The sequence below is a fragment of the Phytophthora ramorum genome (assembly GCF_020800215.1).
Source record: "Phytophthora ramorum isolate Pr-102 chromosome Unknown Phyram_PR-102_s0003, whole genome shotgun sequence".
NCBI lineage: Eukaryota > Oomycota > Peronosporomycetes > Peronosporales > Peronosporaceae > Phytophthora > Phytophthora ramorum.
Window position 1 is genome coordinate 269,004 of NW_027150649.1, and position 12,711 is coordinate 281,714.

Here is a 12,711-nt window from a genome sequence, read left to right on the forward strand (position 1 = left end):
CTGCGCAGGCGATGCGCCAGACGTGATCGAAACAGCGCCAGACGAACCAGTTCCCACCGACCCGCTCGACAGCGACACCGCGCCACTCACAGTCGTGCTCGCGCTGCCGTGAGAGGCCAGCGTCACCGACCCGCTCTCCGTCGACAAACCGTCGCCACTCACGATCGTCACGCTGCCGCCCGTCAACGAAGAGGTGCCGCCCAGCACGGACACAACGCCGCCCTCTCCACTCGAGGAAGCACCGCCCGACAACGCGATGGACCCGGCACTAACGTCACCGGACCCGCTACCAATACGAACGGAGCCGCTGGACACACTGCTCGCGCTAGTGCGCACATCGATGTCGCCGCTCGAACCACCGGACACAACGCTCGTAGACACAGTCACGCCGCCACTGCTCACGGCACCACCGCCGCTCGTCAGCAACACCGATCCGCCCACGCTCGCAGCAGACGACCCGCCATCGATCGACACGTCGCCTCCCGCTCCCTGCAAGTTCGCAGAACCAGCGATATTCACCTTCTGCGCCGCAGACGAGCTGTCCACTCTGCCGCCACGCAACTCCACGTCGTTGCCCACATGCGTGCTATCGCCCTGCACCAGGCTCAGGCTGCCGCCAGAACCGCTACGGACAAACACACCGCTGCCAGCCACACTGCCACTGCTGCTACCGGAGTCGCCGCTGGCAACAGTCACATCGCCGCCTGCACCACTACTAGACGAACCGCCAGACACGCGAACACCGCCAGCAGACCCGCTCGACGTAGAAGAACCGCCACGCACGTCCACGGAACCGGCCTGGTTGGTGATGGTATCTCCAGATAGAATTCGAATGGATCCTGCTGATGCTGCTGAGGTAGCACCGGATTGTAGTAGTAGTGAGCCTGATGGTTCCGATCCGGTTTTCCCAGTTTCAATTTGGATATTACCAGATGGGCTGGTATCTGAGTGCTGGGTTTGAATCGCAATTGTTCCGCCGGATTCTTGTGCTGCTCTCGGTGATAAAATCTTTATGCTGCCTGGCTTAAGTCGGCCGAGCCCTGAAGCAATAGTAACGTTACCCCCGAGAGTAGCAGAGTTTCCGCCTTGTACAAGTACATTTCCTGACTCGCCTAGAGCCATAGAAGAGCTGGTGTCTTTTTCTGAAGTGTATCCGGACCGAATAACAATATTTCCACCTTTTTTAAGACCAGTACCAGTCTCGAAAGTCAGCGAACCAGCTTCAGTTACACTTTCTACTGGTGTTGTGGAAAGCTTCACATCCCCGGACCGAGTTCCACTCGCTGCACTATGCAACTGCACATCACCAGCTAATTCAGACGTATAGTCCTTTTCAGCATTTACCAAAAACTCGCCAGAAACGCGAGTTGACGATGATGTCACGCCAACAACGCCTTTAGCACCCGCGAACGAGTCTCCTGTGCTAATTGCAATGGACCCGCTTTCTCCAAATGCAGACCAGCCCGTGGTCACAGAAATACCCCCACTGCTTCGACTTCCACGAGAATCTGGAGTCTCCAAAGTGACATCTCCTGGATTCTCGTGATTTTCGCCGCTAGCGATGACCACGCTACCTGCCTTGGTTCCACTTCCTTGAGAAGACCCTGCTTCAAGCACTAAAGAGCCACCACCACCAGCCATGCTATCTCCAGCTTGAATGTTGATTGCACCGGAGTCGGCTTGAGCCCCACCACTGGAAACGAAGACGTCGCCACTTTTGCTGTAGCTTGATGATCCCGTCTCGATCGCGATATCGCCACTACTTCCACTTGGAGAAGCATTAACGTAGGATCCCCCGTCTGCTGTAGCAACATCAATACGCCCGCTCTGAGCTTCACTGTTGGGGCCAACCTTGAAGCGCTTGTGTTGCGCGTGAATAGCTGCGATCAAATCCATCGTGATTTGCTGCTTGTTCACCTCGTGAAATTGCTCCAGGCTGAAGTTTTTCTCCGGGAGCGTAAGCGTTGATATGGTCACGTATTCCGGGAACGTTTCCCCCACTTGCTGAGCGATAACACCACGAACAGTGACATCAGGGATTCCGCGTATCTCTCGCCACATCTCCGAATAGCGATACTTTTTTACTTCAAGAGTTTGAATGCGCTGAAGAATGTCATCTTCGTCGACATCTTCGATATCTGTCTTGATTCGCCGATCGGACGGGTACGTGACCTCGGTGATTTGAGCTGGAACGTGGCTGATCATTTTATTCGGTTGCAAACGCCAGATTACTCCTCCAGGTACTTGGGTTTCCCCGTGGGACACCGTAAGTTCGCCACTTTGGACGCTGATGTTCAGATTGTTACCACCTCGAATTTCCATTTGTGAAGCAGTATCCGACTTCAAGCTGATCGACCCATCACCTGATACACTCATGTGGGCAGCAGTAGCGTTTGTTCCTGACACCACCACATCCCCGCCACCAGACTTCAGCGTCAGATGTCCTCCGGTTCCCGTCGCTGATGATGCAGTGCCACTTACAATATCAATGTCTCCACCCCGGTCAGAGCCTTTGCCGGAGGCAAGTGTAATATTACCTCCATTCAAAGCGCTTCTGCCAGTTAACACATGAACTGACCCAGTGGAGCTACGAGAGCTAGAGCCGGTTTGAAGAGTGGCATCCCCACTAACTCCTGCTCCTGCATCCCCGCTACCAATAACAACCCCACCGCTTGAGGACGAGCTGGCAGTGACTGCAGTCAAGCTGCCGCTGCCAGCACCCAGTCCAGTGAAGATCTGCACTGAGCCGCCGGTTTCCAGAGAAGCAGTAGACGACCCACTTTTAATCGCTACATTACCACCTGCGACCTGTGGGCTAGAAGATCCAGCAATCGACACTGTGCCTCCTTCGGTGAACCCCGATCCAGCACTTAAATCAACGTTTCCGCTACGCTTGTTAGTAGAGCTTCCAGACGAGATCGTCACAGCCCCAGACGACCCATCAGTATTGTCAGCGGTCCCAATGAGCACCACACCACTATTGCCACCTGCCTCTGCTTTTCCGGACTGAACGGTGATATCACCGCTAGTCTTTCCAGAACCTGAAGACACAACAACCGAGCCACCTTCTGCAGAAGGATTGCTACCGCTTGTCAATTGAACTGCGCCACTACCATCTACAAGACCATTGCCTGCCTGGATATCAATCAAGCCTGCATTTCCACTCGTTGCAGACCCGGTGTAAAGACGAACAGGGCTAGACGAAGCACCTTGAGTAGAACCTGATCCAATCGCAACGAGCCCGCTATTCGCAGTGCTGTCTGCAGACTGAATCAATATCCCGCCGCTGTCAGCACTTCCACTTGCGCCAGATAAGAGCGAGACATCTCCTCCATTTTGTCCCGTCCCAGCACCAGAGCGAAGGGATATCATGCCACCGCCACCAGTTGTGCCAGCACCAGCATGGACAGCGATGTTACCCCCCATGTCCGTTTCAGCCTGACCAGCAGTAAGCGTTAAATCCCCACCATCACCACCCGCGCCGGTTGTTCCTCCAGCAGACAAAGACAGCAACGAGCCCTTCGTGTCAGAGGATGTTCCAGCAGCAATCAAAATGCTGCCCCCATCAACCCCTGAGCTTCCAGTTGCAATTTTCACGCGGCCTGCAGCACCTTCAAGTGTATTTCCGGTAGATATCTCGACATCTCCTGTAGAATCGGTGCCAGTAGCTGTGGCCGTTGAGACTAAAACAGACCCCGACGATGTGGTACCAACTCCTGTGCCAAGACGCGTTGACCCCCCAGTTCCAGAAGAAGACTGGCCAGCGGTCAAAGAGATGTTTCCGCTGTTCAATCCAAGATTGACTGCGAAATTACCTCCCACACTAGAACTGCTACTCCCCGTGGTGACAGCAATTGACCCAGGGACCCCAGAATCAGTGGTTCCTGTGGAGAGAATGATCGACCCGGACACTCCGGTGGTTGTATCACCAGAGCCAACGGTAAGATTCCCAGTTGTGCCGAGTGGAGATACGCCCGAAGCCACAGAAATAGAGCCTGAACTTCCTTCAGCTTGCCCGGACACGACCTCAATTAATCCACTGCTTCCAGCAACAGAGGCAGTTTGAGTTCGAAGTGTGACATCTCCACTTGAAGAAATAGCGTTTCCGCCGCTGATGATGTTCACCGCTCCACCTGATGCAACAACAGCATCGCCACCTCTGAGGGCAACGATTCCACCGACGTCAGCCCCTGAAGAGCCCCCATAGCTTTTACCACCCACAAGCTCAACAGAACCGCCGCGTCCACCACCGGCTTCATCGTCTCCAACTCCGATACCACCGGAAAGTGTGACACTGCCGCCAATGGCATCTTTAAGCTGAAGTGCGTCTCCGCCCGCAACGCTGACGGTTTGGCCGTTTCCAGCACTTGCCTTTCCAGCAGCAATCTGAACGCCTCCGCCATCCGAAACTGCTCCAAGACCAGTGCTCAGAACGATTGATCCGACAGAGCTGCTAGCCGAATCACCGGTTTTAACAGTGATCTGCCCAGAAGAGCCGTCATCGCGTGCAGAATCTGGCGTCTCCAACGATAAATGGCCGCTCGAGGTCGCCCAATTGTACCCTGTCACGATAGCAACGCTACCGCCTCTAGTCTTCGAAGCAACGGTCGACCCAGCTGAAACGGAGACGTCGCCGCCTGCGCTCCCAGATCCCGTGCCGACCGCAATATTGATGGAGCCTGCTCTACCACTTGATGCATCACCCGTGTGGATGTCAACAATGCCAGATCCACCTAGACTGGAATCGCCAGTGTGGAGCTCAATCGTGCCGCTTGAACTGGATGCATCGGCCGTGGTGACGGAGACATCACCACTTGATGTGCTCACCGAGTCTCCAGAAGAGATCGAGATGGCTCCACCAGTAGATACTGCAGCAGTTCCTCCAGATATAGCAATTTCGCCTCCTTCGTCGCGGTCATTGTTCGTCCCATCAGAGGACCCGGCTACGATTTCCACGTTACCACCGTTTCCTCCATCCTTGTCATCCGTTGAGCGGCCCCGACCGCCAACAAGACGGACACGGCCTCCTAGGGCGTGAGCAGCCGTAGAGTCTCCTCCGGCTAGTAGGATAGCACCGCCATCGCCAACAGACCCAAGACCGACTGCGACCGTGACATTGCCACCACCACCATTGGCCGCGTCTCCAGTGATAACAGAAACATTTCCGGAGCCAGGCATGTCGGTCGAGTCTCCTGTTTGAATCGCCATGGAACCAGAGTACCCAGCTTTCCCTGCACCAGCTGTCACAATAATTACGCTTCCGCTGGATGTCGTAGAGCTTTTACCAGACTGAATCGCAACTTTGCCACCGCCATCAGCGTGAGTTGTTGCTCCAGCAGTAACAGCCACGTTGCCTCCTTGTCGTCCAATGCCTGAGCCCACAGAAAGCTCGATGTTTCCACCAGCCCCATTATCTGAGGCACCGGAGCTAAGAGTCACACTTCCGGATGACGCGCCACGAGAGGTACCCGTGCGCAAGCCGATGGTGCCACTTCCGCTGTTACTGCCACTGCGATCGGATCTGATATCAATGTCACCACTGGATCCAGGGAGAGAGACGCCTGAAACAAGGGTAATCGATCCTCCCTTCGTGGCAGAGGTGCTTCCTGCCTGAACAAGCACATTCGACGCACCTAGAAGGCTAGACCCACCTTGTACAGAAATGTCCCCGCTCGTTCCTTTCGTGGCTGAGCCAGAACGCAAGGAAACGGATCCACTGGCCTCGTTGGCGGTAGCACCAGTACCAACGCTGATGCTTCCAGAAGAACGAGTGGAGTCACCAGAGGAGATCTTCACGTCGCCACTTGAGGAGAAAGTTGAATTCCCCGTTAAAATGGTAACAGATCCGCCCGTTGCAGCATTGGCGTTACCGCTAACTAGGCGAATAGATCCGCCGACATCAGTACTGGAACCCCTACCGCTGGCCTCTCCACCCGACACAAAAACATCACCTCCATCGCCACCATCTTTTTGATCAACACTTGTACCACTTCCTGCAATAAGCGCAATCTTCCCACCAACCGATGCCGAGGCCATTGTATCCCCAGCTCGTGCGGTAATGTCACCTCCGTTTCCAGTGCGACCCATGCCAACAGAGACCTGGACGTTACCGCCATGGCCTCCCGTCGAGCTGCCAGTTGTCAGCGAGATCATTCCCGAGTCGCCTTTTACTGCTGTGCCCGAGGACACTGCAACAGACCCACTAGCTCCAGCTGTCCCAGAATTTTCAGTGTTTACATTGATGCTACCACTGTCACCTTTCGTGCTATAGCCAGAAGAGACGGCAACATTTCCGCCAGGTTGCCCCACTCCAGAGGTTGACCCAGCCTTCAGCTTCAAGTCTCCACCAGCCTTCGCAAGGCTGTTACCAAGAGAGACGTCGACACTGCCACTGCTGCCCCTGTCGGAGTCGCCTGTTTGGAGGCTGTAGCTGCCAGAGTCACCTTGTTGGCTTTTGCCGGTTCGGGCCTTGATTCCTCCACTGACACCGTAGTACCCAGAATCCGACGTGCGAATTTCGATATCTCCACTTGAGAAGAACTCTGGGACACCACTAACAATACTAACAGCGCCACCGGAGCCTTTGTGAGCCTGACCGCCTTGAACTGTAACTGCCCCCCCTGTGTACGAAAGGAATTATAACGTTAGATAAATGTTATATAGACACAGCATTCAGTAAAATGCATTAAGGCTGAGCTTACCGACAGCACCGCCATTTTGGCCTCCAGCGTAGCCACCAACAACGTTGACAGGACCTCCTTTTCCACCGTTGGCAGCATTGCGGTTGCTGCCAGATCCACCCTTAACGGCGACTTCACCGCCAATTGATCCTATATCTGCCATTTCGCCGGCAGACACGGCAACGCGGCCGCCGCTCCCTGTCCAGCCTGATCCAACACTGACGATTACATCTCCTGCCGGGCCGGGTCTGGCGTTTCCGGTAACTACGAAAAGTGATCCGCTTGGGCCTGTAGTTGCGTTTCCGGTTTGAACCTGAAGCGTTCCGGATACTCCTTTCCTGCCAGAATCGACAGTCATGAGCGTCATATCTCCGCTGCTGGAAGCTGTACCTGTACCAGAAAAGAGCTCAATCCTTCCACCCGTTGAGGTTCGGCTTGTCCCTCCTTCAACATGAACCATTCCTCCGATGTCAGTGTCGGATTTCCCACCCATGGCTTGGCCTGCGCGAACTTGTACAGCGCCACCATCGCCACCATTGCTTGGATTGGGGTTTGTGCCAGAACCTGCTTGGAGCGAAATCATACCTCCAACTTGAGCAGCCGCTGAGAGAATAAAAACGCATAGCCAACAAAGTGAATAACAGCCATGTATCAAAGATGAACCTCGCAATCAAAAGCCTTACCCGAAGTATCTCCAGCAGTCAAATTCACGTCACCACCATTTCCAGTTTCTCCAACCCCAACAGATGTTATGACATTGCCACCGTGGCCTTTTTTCGCATAACCAGTGACAAAGGTCACAGAGCCGCTGTCTGTCGTCTGACTTTTACCGGTAGTCAATGTCAATGAGCCCGATCCACCATCGGAGCCACTGCTCGGTGTTTGAAGCAGAAAATCGCCCGAAGTGGATCGCAGAGAACCACCAGTGGTAAGAGTGATAGATCCCCCGGTAAACTTCTGGAGTGCAAGTCCAGCGCTAACAGTCACATCTCCCCCAGGGTTCTCGGTATTGTTTCCGACAGAAAGCGAAATAAAGCCACCTTTGCCCTTAAGAGCCTGACCACTGTACACGGAGACTTCACCACTGTCGCCGGCTGTAGTGTCACCCGTGTTGATTGCAAAAGACCCACTCGTACCCTTTGTTCCGGATGCTGCAGTCATCAGAGCCATCGCGCCGCTGGATGTGGCTGCACCAACTCCAGTTTCAGCACGAATGCTGCCGCCGCGTCCTTTGTTTGCCCAGCCACCTTCAACAAACACACCTCCCCCGGTATTGATTGAGGCACTTCCACCTTGCGACGCACCACCAGTCACCTTCACGACACCACCGTTACCTCCGTTGGTATAAGCTGAACTAAGTCCTTCGCCGGCTTGAATGGCTACAGTTCCTCCCGTTCTGCCAGCATCAGTAGTTGCACCAGCAGTCAATTGGACCTGCCCGCCATCCGTTTTCGTTCCGGTGCCAACCGTAACTATAACATCCCCTCCGTGGCCAAGCGTTGCAGCACCAGACGACAATACAAGTGCTCCAGAATCTGTTGCAGTAGCTGTTCCTGTTTGGAGTTTTACGCCTCCACTTCCTCCAGCTCCGCCAGCATTAGCAGTATTCACGGTGATGTCACCACTTGAGGTTGCCTGACTTGCCCCAGAGACAATCGTTACAACTCCTCCCGTGCGAGAGTCGGTAGTACTGCCTGCTTCCATAGAAATCATGCCTCCTTCACCAAAGTCACCGCCGCCAACAAGAACTTGAACCTGACCTCCTTTCCCGCTTTTAGCGGCTCCGGTAGTAAGGGTTATTGGGCCAGAGTTTCCATACGTGGATGTTCCAGTGCCCAAAGTAACCATGCCACTTACGCCCCGGGAACCTGCATTTGGCGTGGAGATTACCACGGCCCCACTGGAACTGGCAACGCCTTCACCAGACGTCATGGACACATCACCTCCGTATCCATAGGATCCTCGTCCTCCGCTAACGCTAACACTGCCACCGTTATCAAGTGAGTTTGAACCACGTGCTTCTCCGCCGGCAATGCCAATTGCCCCGCCGTCGCCACCATCCACAGCATTTGTACCGGAACCAGTGCCACCAGTCAGTATCACCTTGCCTCCAATGCGCCCCATACCTGACGACTCTCCTGCGCCGATTTGGACGTCCCCGCCGTCAGTCGCATCGCCAGCTCCAACAAGGACCTGGATTGAGCCACTGTTACCCCTCGATGCAGTACCAGTTGAAAGTTTCAGAATCCCAGCAGTACCGTCGGGGCTATTTCCAGTAGCAAGTGACATGGCGCCGCTCATGCCCCCACTCGCAGCTTGAGCTGATGCAATCTCAATGGCACCGCTCCAGGAACCCACGCTTCCCCCGGAAACAACTTTGATGTTGCCACCAACACCACTTTGCGCCCCACCGCCCTGAATAAAGACCGCCCCACCAGTATCTTGAGCAGAGGATCCGAGTGACGAACCGCCAGCTAGGACAACGCGGCCGCCGTCGCCTCCGTCTCCAGAGTTATCGCTGGAACCGGAGCCTCCTTTTAAGAACAGGGCTCCACCTGTCGTGGCAGCATGTCTCGAAGTGCCCGACTCGACAGTAATGTCGCCACCGTCACCAATACCATTAGATCCCACCAAGAGTGAAAACTCTCCCGCGTACCCTTCGGACATTCCGGTTCCGAGGGTAACAGAGCCAGCTCTTCCTAAGAGAGTGTTGCCAGTGTGAACGATGAAACTTCCAGAGTCACCAAATGCAGATGCGCTACCCGACGCCAAGGTGATAACACCAGATGAGCTGAGGCTCGATTCGCCGCTAAGAAGATTAACAGCACCCCCCACTGATGAGGTGCTGCCCCCACCTTGTAGCGTAAGCTCGCCGCCGCTTCCATCGATAGAATGACCTCCGACAAGCTTAACTCGGCCACCATCTCCTTCAGCTTGGGAGTGAAGCCCAAGGCCACTACCTCCAGCAATACGAACTTCGCCACCAACACCACCATTAGAAGACACACCAGATCCTCCAGTCAGCTCGATAGCTCCACCCGTACCGCTGTCAGCAGCCGTGTTGCCACTGCCAATACTGACGCTTCCAGGTGTGCTTTCTGATGAAGACCCCGCTTGAACTTGCACATTTCCTGCAGGACTACGAGTAGTGTATCCGCTTCCGATGGAGACACTGCCGGATTGACCTCGTCCTGCTGAACCACTAGTAACGCTCACGGTTCCTGTGCCTTTTCCGAGCGCACTTGCTGCTGTTGTGATGTCGACGCGTCCACTTACCCCTGAAGCACTTACTCCAGACGACAGACGGACTATCCCACCAACGCCGCTTTCTGTTGGCCCGCCAGCAAGAATGATTCCACCACCATTGCCAACGACTGCTTTACCTCCATTTAACTGGATGTTGCCGCTGTTACCCTCCGTGGAAGCACCGCTCGAGATCTCGACTCCCCCAGAGTCTGGTGTGGAGTCTCCTGTGGAGAGATGAACGACACCACTCCCGCCGTGGACTCCAGCAGCAGTCTTAATGACCATACTCCCACTGGATCCGTTTAGGCTAAGACCACTGAGAAGCGTAACGGACCCGCCAGCCCCGCCGGTAGCATTTCCGCCTACAACGATCACGTGACCACCGACGGACGTGTTCAACATTCCCATTGAAGCACCACCGCTGATGGTAGTTGTACCCCCGACCGCGTTCTCCGTGTTTGCTCCATCCCCTCCAATGATTTTAATTGCGCCTCCTGTACCCCCTGATTTGGTTGTAGAACCCGCCGTAGCAACGACCTCTCCCCCTTTCTCAGAGTTTCCGACACCAACTTTCAAAGAAATAGAACCGGTGCTCGATTCGTTTGCGTTACCAGTAAACAGGAGCAACGGACCAGTTGATCGAGAGGACGAGTTGCCTGTCCCAATAACGACAGCACCACTGGACCCGTTCACCCCAGAGTTCCCGGTTACGATAACCACTTCACCGGAAGCTTTGGTGGCAGACGCACCAGTTTCGACCCGCACTGACCCACCGATTTCGCTTCCACCAGATGAACCACCGCGTAGCATCACACTGCCTCCCTGGCCGCTGTCAGATGATCCGCTGGACAGCACAATTGACCCTGCTTCGTCAGAGGAAGAGGTGCCCGTCCGAAACTCCATAGTACCCGATCCCCCCTTCAATGCTGCACCAGTCTCCAAGATAACTCGCCCGGACTCGCCTTTACTGGTGACTCCAGAAGTCCTGATCGTGATATGGCCGCTTGATGAGGTGGAGCTGGTGCCGGAAACGAGATTGATCGATCCGCCGGTGCTCGCGCCTTCACCGCCAGCTATATTGATATCGCCTCCGGTCCCGACCTTAGACATTCCGCCCGATAGCTTCACAGAGCCACCCGTGACTGAATTATCAAAGTTTTGAACGCCAAGGCCGTCACCCGCGAAGATTCTGACATCACCGCCACGTCCACGGTTTTGATGCAGTCCATCACCAGCAGTAATGTCCACCGCGCCGCCAGCCATATTGAACCTGTTGTCATCGCCACCGCGCAGCTGGATAGCGCCGCCTGATTGCACGGCGACAACCGATTGGTTCACGACAAGGGAGTAGTTCGTCGAGTGCTTGGTAACCCCCGTGACGACGACCCCCCTGCGCACATTCGGCGGCTCCTGGTGGATGATCACATCCCCAACAATGATCGTTTCTGCTTGTCACGAAGCAGTAGTAAAGAACCTGCATTAGCCACATCTGCTCCCCCTTTCACAACCCCGCCGCACACCACTTCACGTACCTGGAACAATCACTGCTGGGCATGGCGCCTCGCTCACCAGCGCCTTGCAACCCGATCCGTAGCCCTCCTCCACCGCCATGCACGATGCATCGGACGCGCACCAGACGCACTCGTCCGACGTGGCGCAGCTGCCGCAGTCGATGATGGTGTCGCACTGCGGGTTCACAGGGCAGGCCTCCGCTGCCGGGATCCAATCACTGCACCAGACCTGGAAGCGGTCGTACGGCCCCTGGAGGTTGCCGGCGACGCACGTGAGCGTCGACCGGCAGAAGCCGCACGACGGCTCCGCGGCGCAGTCGTAGCACCGGTCCATCGCGTCCCAGAACGTGCTGTCCGGGGGCGGCGACAGCGCCGAGCAGTTGACCGTCGTCGCGTCCGCCTCGTCGCGCACCCACGTCCGGATGGCCGTGGGCGCCGACGAAACCTGAAGCACTCGAAGACTCCAGACACCCAGGAGGCTCGCCAAGACGAGCCCCGCACGCGTCGCGCCGCTCCACTTGCTTGCTCGTCGTATCTCTCGCTTTTTTTGTTCTCCTACTACGTTCATTCTCGCCATGTTTCACTAAAATGCACTTACTGTTTCTTACTGTTAGTTTTTTTTTTTTTTAAAAAAGGGAAAAATGCACAAACAACAACAATAACAAAAGATCAATCGCCCGACAAAGAGCTCTTTTCCGCTCCACAAGAGGAGGCCCTTCCGGACTCGTCCAGTGTTGTGTGATCGCTCGCTGCTCGGTTGGTCCTTCTGCTGTTCGGTTGGTCCTCTGCTGTCCTTTTGGTCCTCTGCTGTCCTGGTCGATGGCTTGCTTGTCCGCTGGTCGCTGCTCGCTTGTCTCCCTCGTCGTAAAAACGAAGAATGAAATGAGCTTTAGGCTCAACGTAAAAAAGATCGCTTTCCTTTCAAAACGAATCCACAACGACTTCTAAGGGGGACTTCCAAGAAGTCAAATTGAAAGCTTTGCCAAAAAAATGTTTGTTGGACACTTTTGTGCCAAAAAAATGTTTGTTGGACACTTTTGTGTGCCAAAAAAATGTTTGTTGGACACTTGTGTGCCAAAAATATGTTTGTTGGACACTTTTGCGTGCCAAACCTGTGAAACTGAATAGAACGGCATATTTGTTGATACACGCGGAGGATTTTTTGCCCACTTTTCGGATTTTGCTGTATTAATTGGCTCGGGAATTTCAAAGTGGGCAACTTATCCTCGACTCGAGGATCAGTTGCCCACTTTGCGACATTCCGAGCCAGTTAA

The 12,711-nt window shown here is 54.9% G+C and overlaps 1 protein-coding gene across 1 annotated transcript; it reads right to left on the reverse strand.

The window, feature by feature from the left end:
- Nucleotides 1-1,010: 1,010 nt before the first annotated feature.
- KRP23_3225 (Myelin regulatory factor-like protein) lies at nucleotides 1,011-12,014 on the reverse strand (the record flags this gene model as incomplete). Its single annotated transcript, XM_067888046.1, has 5 exons — nucleotides 1,011-1,040; nucleotides 1,099-6,620; nucleotides 6,702-7,283; nucleotides 7,364-11,371; nucleotides 11,459-12,014. The coding sequence occupies 5 exons, from the start codon at nucleotides 12,012-12,014 to the stop codon at nucleotides 1,011-1,013; spliced, it is 10,698 nt and encodes a 3,565-aa protein (XP_067747324.1).
- Nucleotides 12,015-12,711: the final 697 nt, after the last annotated feature.